This window comes from Heptranchias perlo, chromosome 17 (assembly GCF_035084215.1).
Source record: "Heptranchias perlo isolate sHepPer1 chromosome 17, sHepPer1.hap1, whole genome shotgun sequence".
NCBI lineage: Eukaryota > Metazoa > Chordata > Chondrichthyes > Hexanchiformes > Hexanchidae > Heptranchias > Heptranchias perlo.
The window spans coordinates 52,895,102-52,905,937 of NC_090341.1; the positions used below are offsets into that span (position 1 = coordinate 52,895,102).

A 10,836-nucleotide genomic window follows, 5' to 3' on the forward strand; every position below is an offset into this window, starting at 1 on the left:
GGGACAGTGGACCAGACTGAGGCACAAGGTGAGCACCAATTGGTACGGAATCTCCCATTCAATTATATAGCGGGAAACAAATCAGAGGATACCCAGCATCAGTTAACGCTCTGATTTAGTGCTCATGTGATAGCCACAGATCATTGAGATTGTTGATTATGAATGGACAAAAGGGCATCATTTTATTTATACAGCTATATTGAGGAAAGTCTATTCTGGGTCAGTTTCCCTATGTAAGCACTTCAGACAGGCAAACCAGGTTCAGTAATTTTGTCACTTTGTGTTGACATGATGTGAATTGAAATAACTTCCTTGAGCCAAGTGTTAAAGATGAACATTCTGTCAAACAACAGAAATCATCAGAAGTGTAGAACTTTTTCAGTGTCATTCTTTTAGCACTCAACTCTTTTGAAGTTGAGGTTCCCAGACAATGTAACAATTCGTAAATACAAAAGCCACAATCAACACTTCGAATGTACACATAGGCACTTGAATTGTTTGCACTATACAGTAACCAGTAAGGAATTTGTGTCATTAGGAATCGCACAGTAGAATGTTTCAGACATTCACAGTGGACGAACCATTAGCTTGTTCACAATGCAGAACATTCTGCTATTTTCATCAGTGCAGCCACGAACAATTTAAATAAGCCTTGCTTTGAACTTTATTTTTAACAGCACAGTATTGGCAGGTCTTCACTCAGTGACAGGCAGTGCGAGATGTGGAGAGACTAGATACAGGGAGATCAAATAACTGAGTCCTTTTTTATATAGGTTTTTTTTAAAAAGTCTGGGCTTAGATTTAGCAGGAGTTTCAGCAAGCCACTGTTTGTTTTGGTAAGAGGTAAGGCCGACACAGACAGAAATGATTTGAAACCTTTTTTAATTGTTCTTGGGATGTGGGCAGCACTGGCAAGGCTGCCTATATTGCCCATCCTAGTTGCTCTGAGAAGATAGTGGTGAGTTGCCTTCTTGATTGGCTTGTACAATTGAGTGTCTTGCCAGGCCACTTCAGAGGTCATGAAGAGTCAACTAAGGGATGTGTGTGTTGCTGGCAAGGCAGGCATTTGCCCATCTAGTTGCCCTTGAGAAGGTGGTGTTAAGCTGCCTTCTTGAGCCACTGCAGTCAGTGTAGTGAAGATGCTTCCACAATTCTGTTGGTTAGAGAGTTCCAGGATTTTGACCCAGCAATGATGAAGGAACGGCGATATATGTCCAAGTAGGGATGGTGCGTGACTTTTTCCCATGCCCTTGTCCTTCTGGGTGGTGGTGGTCGTCGTGGGTTTTGGAGGTGTTGCCGAAGAAGCCTTGGCGAGTTGCTGCAGTGCATCCTATAGATAGTACATACTGCAGCCACGGTGCACTGGGGTTGGAGGGAGTGGGTGTTTAGGCTAGTGGGTGAAGTGCTGATCAAGTGAACTGCTTTGTCCTGGATGGTGGTGAGCCTGCAGGCAAGTGGACAATATTCCATCAAACTCCTTGTAGATGATGGCAAGGCTTTGAGGAGTCAGGAGTTGAGCCACTCGCCACAGAATATAGTCATATGTAGGCCAGACCTGGTAGGGGGCAGCAGGTTCCTCCCCTGAAGGATATTAGTGAACCAGTTGTGTTTTTACGACAATCCAGCTGTTTTCAAGGTCATTTTCTGTTGCCAGCCCATAAATTACTAGATTTATTGAATTCCTTTTCACAAAATGCCCTGGTGGGATTTGAACTCTCAACCTACACACTGCCCTACCAATACAATCTGCCATTTATATTAGCACTATACAACAGATGTGATTCCTTATCTTGCAAGCTCTCAATGCCCTTCTGCTACAGGATGGCAGCAGTGTGAGATCAAGTTGCTGGAATGCAACGCACTCTCCACCTCTGAGTATTCATGGGCGGGGATTTCAGGTGGGAAGTGTAATGTACTATCTTTCTCCCCCCCCCCCCCCCACCCCCCCCAAAATTTGTCTCCGTGGTGATTTTAAGCGTGGACCCACCTTGTGCATTTTCTTTTCCCCCTCCCTTCCGCTGAATTGCTGGCGGCAGTGCCACACCACTGTGCCCTGGCATTCTCCTGAACCCCTCCATTTTGCTACATCCCAGCTTCAAAAGTCTCCTCTAAACCAACCTCTTTGACCAAGCTTCCAGGCACCTCAATTCTTCTCCCAGTTCATGCTCGGGACTCAATCGCCTGCCCTCCTTTGGGACGTTTCACTTGGTTAAAAGAAGTGCAAGTTTTGCTATTTGAAGATTCCCTCCGCAGACCAGCTGATCAGTGCGCTCTGAAAACAGACGTGCTCGGTCGGTCTGATGAGAACTGTTCATTCTCACTTAACCTGGATGGATTCTCGCTGATCAGCAACTGTCTTATTAAAGTGCAAATCACCGAGTTTGAAATAAACATTGCAAGATATGTAGTTAGGGGCGTGATTAAACGCCACATTGAAAGCACTCATCATTTCCTTCATCTCAATATAAATGCTGTTTTTTCCTTTGAGTACAGTACTTTAGTTATCCAGTAAAAGTGTCAGCCTTGGTTCAATAATACACTCTCATCTGAGTCCGAAATCCCACTCCAAACACTCGAGGACATAATCTAGGCTGACACTTCTGCGCGGTACTGAGGGAGGGGCAAGGGTGTGGAGTGATTTGAACATGAGGACGAGAATTTTAAATTCAAGGCATTCGTGGACCAGGTCAGCGAGCGCAGGGGTGATGGGTGAACAGGACTTGGTGTGAGTTAGTATATGGGCAGCAGAGTTTTGGATGAGCTGAAGTTTACAGAGGGTGGAAGATGAGAGGCCGGCCAGGAGAGCATTGGAATAGTTGAGTTTGTATTATCTCCTGAAGCCACTGATGTGTTGGAGTAACGTTCACAGGTGCTAGGATGTAGTTGAGGTGCTACAATATTATTGTAGCACCTCAACTACATCCTAGCACCTGTGAACGTTACTCCAACACATCAGTGGCTTCAGGAGATGAGGAGGGAAAGGGTCGGAAATTTCAGCAACAAGAAATGTCCCATACAATTGGTCAGTCAGCTAACTCCTGATAGTGAAACTCCACTCGTGGCACAATGTCCATGTTACTTTGAATGCTTTGTTGTAAAAGATCCCTGCTGCAATGGTTACACTCTGTCCCATTTTCTTATTACAGCGGATACCTCGGATAACTCTGACCTGGAAGATGACATCATCCTGTCCCTGAATGAATGATTCCGCCAGGCGGATTGATGGACCCGGCAGGAATAAAGATCTCGGCCTGAGGGATGGCCCAGTGGGGGTAGCGGAGCATAGCGAGAGTAATGAACGTTTTACTTCAGGGTCTGTGAGTTGAACCCTGACACACACACACGGAAAGAGAGAGAAGAAGCAAAAAAAAATGATTAATTATCAATCCGGTTGTAACTTTCCCGTCGAGTCATGTGAAGCTGCAAAGACTGGTCAGCTCCCGCGGGCTGTGGAGCTGTGAAATAATCTTGGGGGTGGGGTGGGGGGAAGAGCGCTGTGCGTGCGCGGTGTCTCCCCCTCGACCCTCAAGCAGCTTCATGGAGTGGAGACACCGTGCGTTTAAAACGGAGAACCGTTTGTTTTTTTTTTAAATGGATTTTCTAGGAGACATTTGTTTATATGTGTGTGTGCGTGTGTGTATATATTATATATATATAAAAAAGAGTGGAAGGTTTATAAGGAGACCCGTATATCGAGGGTGGTAATAATGAAGAGATGGGCCATAATTTACCAATTGTATTGTCCCAGGGTAAAGCTTTCAGACTGAGCTCAGTGCCCTGCTCACTGCATCCCGTTACTGCTGTTTTAACATGAGGGACCCTCTCGATTGGTGTTACAGAATATAGTTTATGCTTTAGTTGCCGTGGCCTCCTGAGTACAATAAGTGTTGATAAATTAATCAGGATCCTGAGAGGCAACGGATGTGCCAATAAATGATCGGCTTTAATCGAACTTCCACGTGACGAGTGCGAATGGCAATTGTGTCCCAGTATTTCCCTCTGATGGGGCACACCCTCGCCCAGATTCAACCTGCATCGACAATCAAGATACACACTGAGGAATGTCGGGAATCCTTTGTTTCTGTTCCTTTTTGTTTTAACTTGATCTGGTTTTACTCCTCTCTTCTCTTTCCCCCCCACCCCACTCCTTTCCAGAAGAGAGAAAAAGAAAAACCCCACAACATCCATTACCTGGCTGTCTGAGACGCCTCTTTGTCACAATTGAATGAAGGCCAAGTGGGTTAAACCGAATTGTAGGTTTTACAGGTCGTGCTGCATCCTTGCTGGAGAGTGAAGCTGTAACTGTCTGAGGCGGGGTTAGTAAATGGCCACTCCTCAATTCTGAGTTTACAGTGCAGTTTACATGACTGTTAGAGCTAACATGCCAGCTGGACACATGCTGAAACATGTATTTAAACAAATACACATACAAGATACATACATGTATACATATGCACACATACACACTATATTATATGTATATATATTTTCTTTTATTACATTCTCTCTCTCTCTCTTCAAAGCAAAATATACACATGCTCCATTCACTCCTTGCTCATTGTCCTAACTCCACTGACTTTCTTCAATATGTAAAGAAAGAAGAAACACTGACCCTGTGAAATGAACAGAAAAAATTGCGAACAGTCTGTGCCTCCGTTCCCGGCCCGGGGGGTGCGGCGACTCTCCGGTCCCAGCCCGGGGGGTGCGGCGACTCTCCGGCCCCGGCCCGGGGGGTGCGGCGACTCTCCGGTCCCGGCCCGGGGGTGCGGCGACTCTCCGGCCCCGGCCCGGGGGGTGCGGCGACTCTCCGGCCCCGGCCCGGGGGGTGCGGCGACTCTCCGGCCCCGGCCCGGGGGGTGCGGCGACTCTCCGGCCCCGGCCCGGGGGGTGCGGCGACTCTCCGGCCCCGGCCCGGGGGGTGCGGCGACTCTCCGGCCCCGGCCCGGGGGGTGCGGCGACTCTCCGGCCCCGGCCCGGGGGGTGCGGCGACTCTCCGGCCCCGGCCCGGGGGGTGCGGCGACTCTCCGGCCCCGGCCCGGGGGGTGCGGCGACTCTCCGGCCCCGGCCCGGGGGGTGCGGCGACTCTCCGGCCCCGGCCCGGGGGGTGCGGCGACTCTCCGGCCCCGGCCCGGGGGGTGCGGCGACTCTCCGGCCCCGGCCCGGGGGGTGCGGCGACTCTCCGGCCCCGGCCCGGGGGTGCGGCGACTCTCCGGCCCCGGCCCGGGGGGTGCGGCGACTCTCCGGTCCTCCGGCCCCGGCCCAGGGGTGCGGTGACTCTCCGGTCCCGGCCCGGTTTGTGCAGAGGGAGCAGACTTCCATCCCATCAGTCTGGACTGAATTCAGTTCTAGGTCAGAGGTGAAAGGTCTGTGCCCTAAGCTGCACTAGGCTTTATATCTCACTAACCTCACAACAGACTTGGGCAGTCAAAGCTGTAGAGGAATAGTTTCCCCACGGGATTGTAACCCACAGCTATACAAGTCTCTCGCAATGAGATAACCCCCACCCCGCCTTAACTCAACGACCTGAGTCACTGATCATTAGTTTGCTGGTGATAATTGTGAATTGATCCTCATTGCAATGAATCAGGAGAGGGTGACAAATTATATTTCCAGCAAAATTAAGATCGATTGTGCTCCCATTTGAGATTACCTTGTCATGATCCTGTAACTGGTCATCTTTCAGTGCTGTCTCCATTGTCTGATTGTACAGTGACCCCGCTGTTGACCCCGGACATTCTATGTAAGCACATTTTGTTTCCTGCCGGTCTTTTTCCACTCGCTGTCTTCTAGATGAAGACATTAGCCGCGGTTTACGACAGTCAAGACTGGAACCGAATCCCTGAAATCTTGAAATAATGACTGTAGTTTATAGATTTCCCCCACCTCGTCCCTTTTAAGGGGCTTCCCCTCAACCCCTGCCATCTGGGAGTAGAGCTGAGATCAAGTCTTGGTGCCAATCAGAAGCTTAGCCAATCTAAGAAGTGAGTGACTGTGATCGTCTGGTCCCAGTTAATACAGTAACCGAGTATTGTGTGCAAACAATGATTTGGAGGGGGAAGGGGATAGAATATTGAGGCCTGTGCCATCCTATGACAGATTAGCCTACATTGTTTAATAGATTTGAGTAAGGACCATAAGTATCTGAGCTGGACGCAGTGCTCTAAATCTGTCCCTTCTGTATATTTAAAAATAATCATGTATCTTGGGGGTGGGAATTGGGTGTGACACACAGTCCTTTCATCTCTGGGACCCAAATTCAAATCCAACCCAGGTGGAAGGGTTGAAAGTCTCCCCTGTCTATTGGCTAGAAGAGTTCTATGCAAAATGTTTTTTCGGGAAGTCTCCATCTTTCTGCTGGTGGGAATGGGCCCATGAGGCTCAGTTAGTGATCTTGCTCAAGTGACCACAGGATGGCTGATGTGGGAAATGTCACACAGGTGCATTAGGGCGTGTCTGCGGGCTGCATTCTGTGTACCATAGAGCCACGTGCTACGTACAAAGTTTAAATGTGTTTAATTTAAATCCCATTTATTTGTACAGCATCTGGGTATTCTGATTTAGGAATTGTCCCCCCACCCCAGTGCTTAAAACGGCCCTCCTCAAACCTCCAGGCCCATGAAATTCAAACCGGGCAAACCAGCGAATAAGAAACGTAAGGGCAATTAGGACTAAGGTGCTTGAGCTTCGAGGACCAGATTGCAGGGCTCGAGGCGGTTGAATGTCCTGTAATAGGACGTGCCTCAGAAGCTGGTGCTGAGGTGCTTTGATGGGACAGTGTGGAGGGAGCTTTACTCTGTATCTAACCCGTGCAGTACCTGCCCTGGGAGTGTTTGATGGGACAATATGGAGGGAGCTTTACGCTGTATCTAACCCGTGCAGTACCTGCCCTGGGAGTGTTTGATGGGACAATATGGAGGGAGCTTTACGCTGTATCTAACCCGTGCAGTACCTGCCCTGGGAGTGTTTGATGGGACAATATGGAGGGAGCTTTACTCTGAATCTAACCCATGCTGTACCTGACCTGGGAGTGTTTGATGGGACAGTGTGGAGGGAGCTTTACTCTGTATCTAATCAATGCTGTACCTGCCCTGAGAGTGCTAGATGCTGACACTGGTGCCTGAAGTGGAAAATGCTCCTTTTCTCCAGTGTTATCGTCCATCTCATGAACATAGAACTCTCCAGGGGGGAAAAAAGGCCCAATACATCTTAACACCTTAATAAATCACAATCATCATCATTGGTGTGGAAACTCCTACCCTGGGCGAGTTGGGCCTGGCACTAACCAGCCTTGCTGCAGGCATGCTTCAGATTACTTTTTTGAACCCCAATGTCTAGGCAACAGCAGTAGTGGAACAGATTCAGAGCAACGTTCTAAGTCTCACTGACGTACCTGTTGTCGTCTGTGGGCAAGCAAGGGACGAGGTTAGTAGTGCTACTGAACTAACCCTTCAAAAAGGACATGGGGAAACCCCATTAATAACAAGGGATTAATTTTTAATCCTCTGCCTCTCTTTCCCCTGACAGTAGCTGCTGACATTTGAGCCAATTGGTCGTAGTACCAAGTTTCTGCCACTAAATGGTGCTAGAATGCAAGGAATGCTGGTCGTGTGCAGTGGTACCAGGGCAAGTCATGTGGAGGATGGTGCTTTTTTTAAAGACACAATCTTGCGTTATTTTTCCGTTTTTGTTTTTGCTGGACCTGGTCGAGAGGTACAGTGTAACTCATGCTACTGCCCAGCCCTGATGTGGACTGTTAGTGAAAGTACACCTGTATCAGTGCATTTTTCCCCATATGAATGATATTTTAAAATCCTTTTTTTATATAAAAAAAGAGAAATAGCGAAAGCTCGTCAGTGAGCAAAAAAAAACAAGCAGGAACTGGGGCTGGTTTGTGCATTCACCCGGCCAGAGCTCTTTTTGTGCATTTTCTTGTAATTTACGAGCGAGTGATACAAAGCACAAAAAGTAAACTGTAAAAAGAATATTAGGCCTTGTACAGAATTCAGCTAAAATATTTTTATTACAGGAAATCAAACAAATAAAGATTACGGAATCACACCTGTGCATTTGTGTCATTATTGGCCCAGGCTTTGTTTTCTGCCCTCCTTTTAAGGGAAGAAAGACTACAGGACGTCCCGAAGTACTTTTGAAGTGTAATCGCTATTGTAATGTAGGAAATGTGGCAGCCAATTTGCGCACAGCAAGATCCCAGAAACATCAGTGTGATAATGACCAGGTAATCTTTTTGTGATGTTGGTTGAGGGATAAATATTGGCCAGGACTCTCCTGCTTTTCTTCGAATAGTGCTGTGGAATCTTTTACATCCACCTGAGAGGGCAGGTGGGGCCTCGATTTAATGTCTCATCCAAAAGATGGCACCTCCGACAGTGCGGCACTCAAGTTTCTGAAGTGGGATGTGAACCTTCTGACTGAGGTGGGCGTCAGCACTGAGCCACAGCCACCATCTCTTTACTGCCTCCCCAAAAGTTGCTGACTCTTACTTGGGAGCAGTTTTATGGGCACCTTCAGTACATCCACTGGAGTGATTAATTCTTCCTGCGTGAACCTAGATGGTGAGGGCCTACAGCAAATTCAACCTTAGGGCACCTGATCCTGCCCTTGCCTCATGCCCACACACACGTACTTTCTGATAGGAAGCTCTGGCTTACTGATCAGCAGCAGGGACGCTGAGCCTAATTGCAGCATCCCTACCACCACCCTGACTTGGCTCAGTTAAATCAGCACAGACTAGGATTGGAGCTGGGACTACCTCAGTCTCTCAGTGGGCAGTGTGTACTATCAGGGACGTATGGCTCCCTTACTAAGACTTGACCGTTGCACAGAAATCTGCAGAACCTTTTTTTCTGTTGATTTCAGTAGAAATACATGTATTGCTTAGAAGCTGAGTTCTGATGACTGAGGTGAAGGAAGAACCATAACTTGCATTTATGTAGCACCTTTAATGTAAAACATCCCAAGATGCTTCTAAGGAAATAGTCATTAGGTGTTAAGCCCACAGTGTGATCATCTTTGGGCTGGGAAAAGTTTGTCTCATCAGTCTCTACCCTCTGGGTACACGATGCCCTGGTGTCTGCAGCAAGGCAGGTGAACAGGTGCCAGTGACGTGAGGGGTTGGTGGAGGAGCTCGTGACTTGGAGCAGACACATTTAACCTTCAGTCAATAATGTGGGGCAAAGGAGATCAGCGGAGGGAACTGGAATTGCTTGGCTTTGGGTGGGATCGTAGGTGCAGCCACTGTAGAAGAGTGAGTGTGCACGGTATGGGATGTGTACAAGCAGCACTCCATATTTTGGTGTGCAGCATGTATCCTCTGTACTTCAGCTTGCATTATGAAATAGGAAGGAAGGAATGAGCTTGATTCACCCAGGGTAATAGAAATCTGGAACTCTTTCCCCCAAAAGCCTGTGGCTCCTGGTTCAATTGAAACGTTCGAGACAGATCGATAGATTTTTTTTTATTAGGTAAGGGTATCAAGGGATATGGATCAAAGGCAAGAAAATGGGGTTGAGGTTCAGATGACCCATGTCTAATTGGATGGCGGAGTGGCTTGAGGGGCCGACTCCTGTTCCTATGCTTATACAGCGCCTTTCACAACATCCCGAGACAATTCACAGCCAATGAGGTACTTCTGAAGTGTAGTCACTGTTGTAATGTAGGAAACATGGCAGCCAATTTGCACACAGCAAGATCCCACAAACAGCAATGAGATAAGTTACCAGATAATCTGTGATGTTGGTTGAGGAATAAATGTTGACCAGGACACCGGGGAGAACTCCCCTGCTCTCCTTCAAAATGCGATTGTTTTACGTCCACCTGAGAAGGCAGATGGGGTCTTGGTTTAACGTCTTATCCAAATGATGGCACCTCTGACAGCGCAGCACTCCCTCAGTACTGCACTGGAGTGAAAGCCTGCGTTACATGCTCAAGTCTCTGAAGTGGGGCTTGAACCCTTCTGATTCAGGTGATTTTGCCCTTGTCCCAGTAAAACTGCTTGTTCCCCTAGATACGGCCCCCATTTTCATTCCCTAAATTCCAAGGAGCACAAACTTGACCATTTATGCTGCACAACTGGTTTAGCCATTCACCGGCAGATCTGGCTGGACCACATTGATCACTATCAAGTCCCGCTCTCCTCCTCCAAAACTGCTCACTATTCCAGGATCATCCTGGAATGCAAAGATAACCCCCGGCTTCTCTTCTCAACTACTAACCTTCTCCTGAAACCCCTCTCTCCGCCCTCACCTCCAACAAGTGCAAGGAGCTCGTGCACTTCTTTGTCGCTAAGATTGAAACCATCCGTTCCCTCCCTTCCCCAAGGATCTCCCCCCACCCCCCGAACTCAAATCTTTCCCCTCATGCCCTCCCCAAACTCATCTTGCCCATGAGACCCACCTCCTGCTCCCTCGACCATTAAACTGCTGACCATCCAACTTCCCTTCCTGGCCACCATGTTAGCTGGTATTGTAAATGGTTCTCTCTCCTCAGGTAATGTCCCCCTCGCTTTCAAATGATCATCATCATCATTCCCCCCCCCAAAAAAAAAAAATCCACCCAACCACCGTCCCATCTCCGACTTCCCTGTCCTCTCCAAAGTGCTTGAACATGTCACCGCCCAAATCCGAGCCCATCTTTCCACGTCTGAATCTCTCAAATCATGTTTCCGCCCCTGCCACTGCAATGAAACGGCCCTAATTAAAGTCACAAATGACCTCCTCTATGTCTGACCGTGGTGTACTATCCCTTCTTGATCTCTCTGCAGCCTTTGATACCATGCCTCTCCTCCAATGCCTCTCCTCTATCATCCAGCTGCGTGGG

At 48.3% G+C, this 10,836-nt stretch overlaps 1 protein-coding gene across 4 annotated transcripts in view; it reads left to right on the forward strand.

Annotated features, from left to right (window-relative positions):
• LOC137334312 (DDB1- and CUL4-associated factor 1-like) overlaps positions 1-8,058 on the forward strand; it is a 124,888-nt gene extending 116,830 nt beyond the window's left edge. For all 4 annotated transcript variants that reach the window (XM_067999001.1, XM_067999002.1, XM_067999003.1 and 1 more), the window contains one exon: positions 3,147-8,058. In XM_067999001.1, the coding sequence (XP_067855102.1) occupies positions 3,147-3,205 (59 nt within the window). In that variant the 3' untranslated portion in view covers positions 3,206-8,058. The remainder of the gene's footprint in view (positions 1-3,146) is intronic.
• The last annotated feature ends 2,778 nt before the right edge of the window (positions 8,059-10,836 follow it).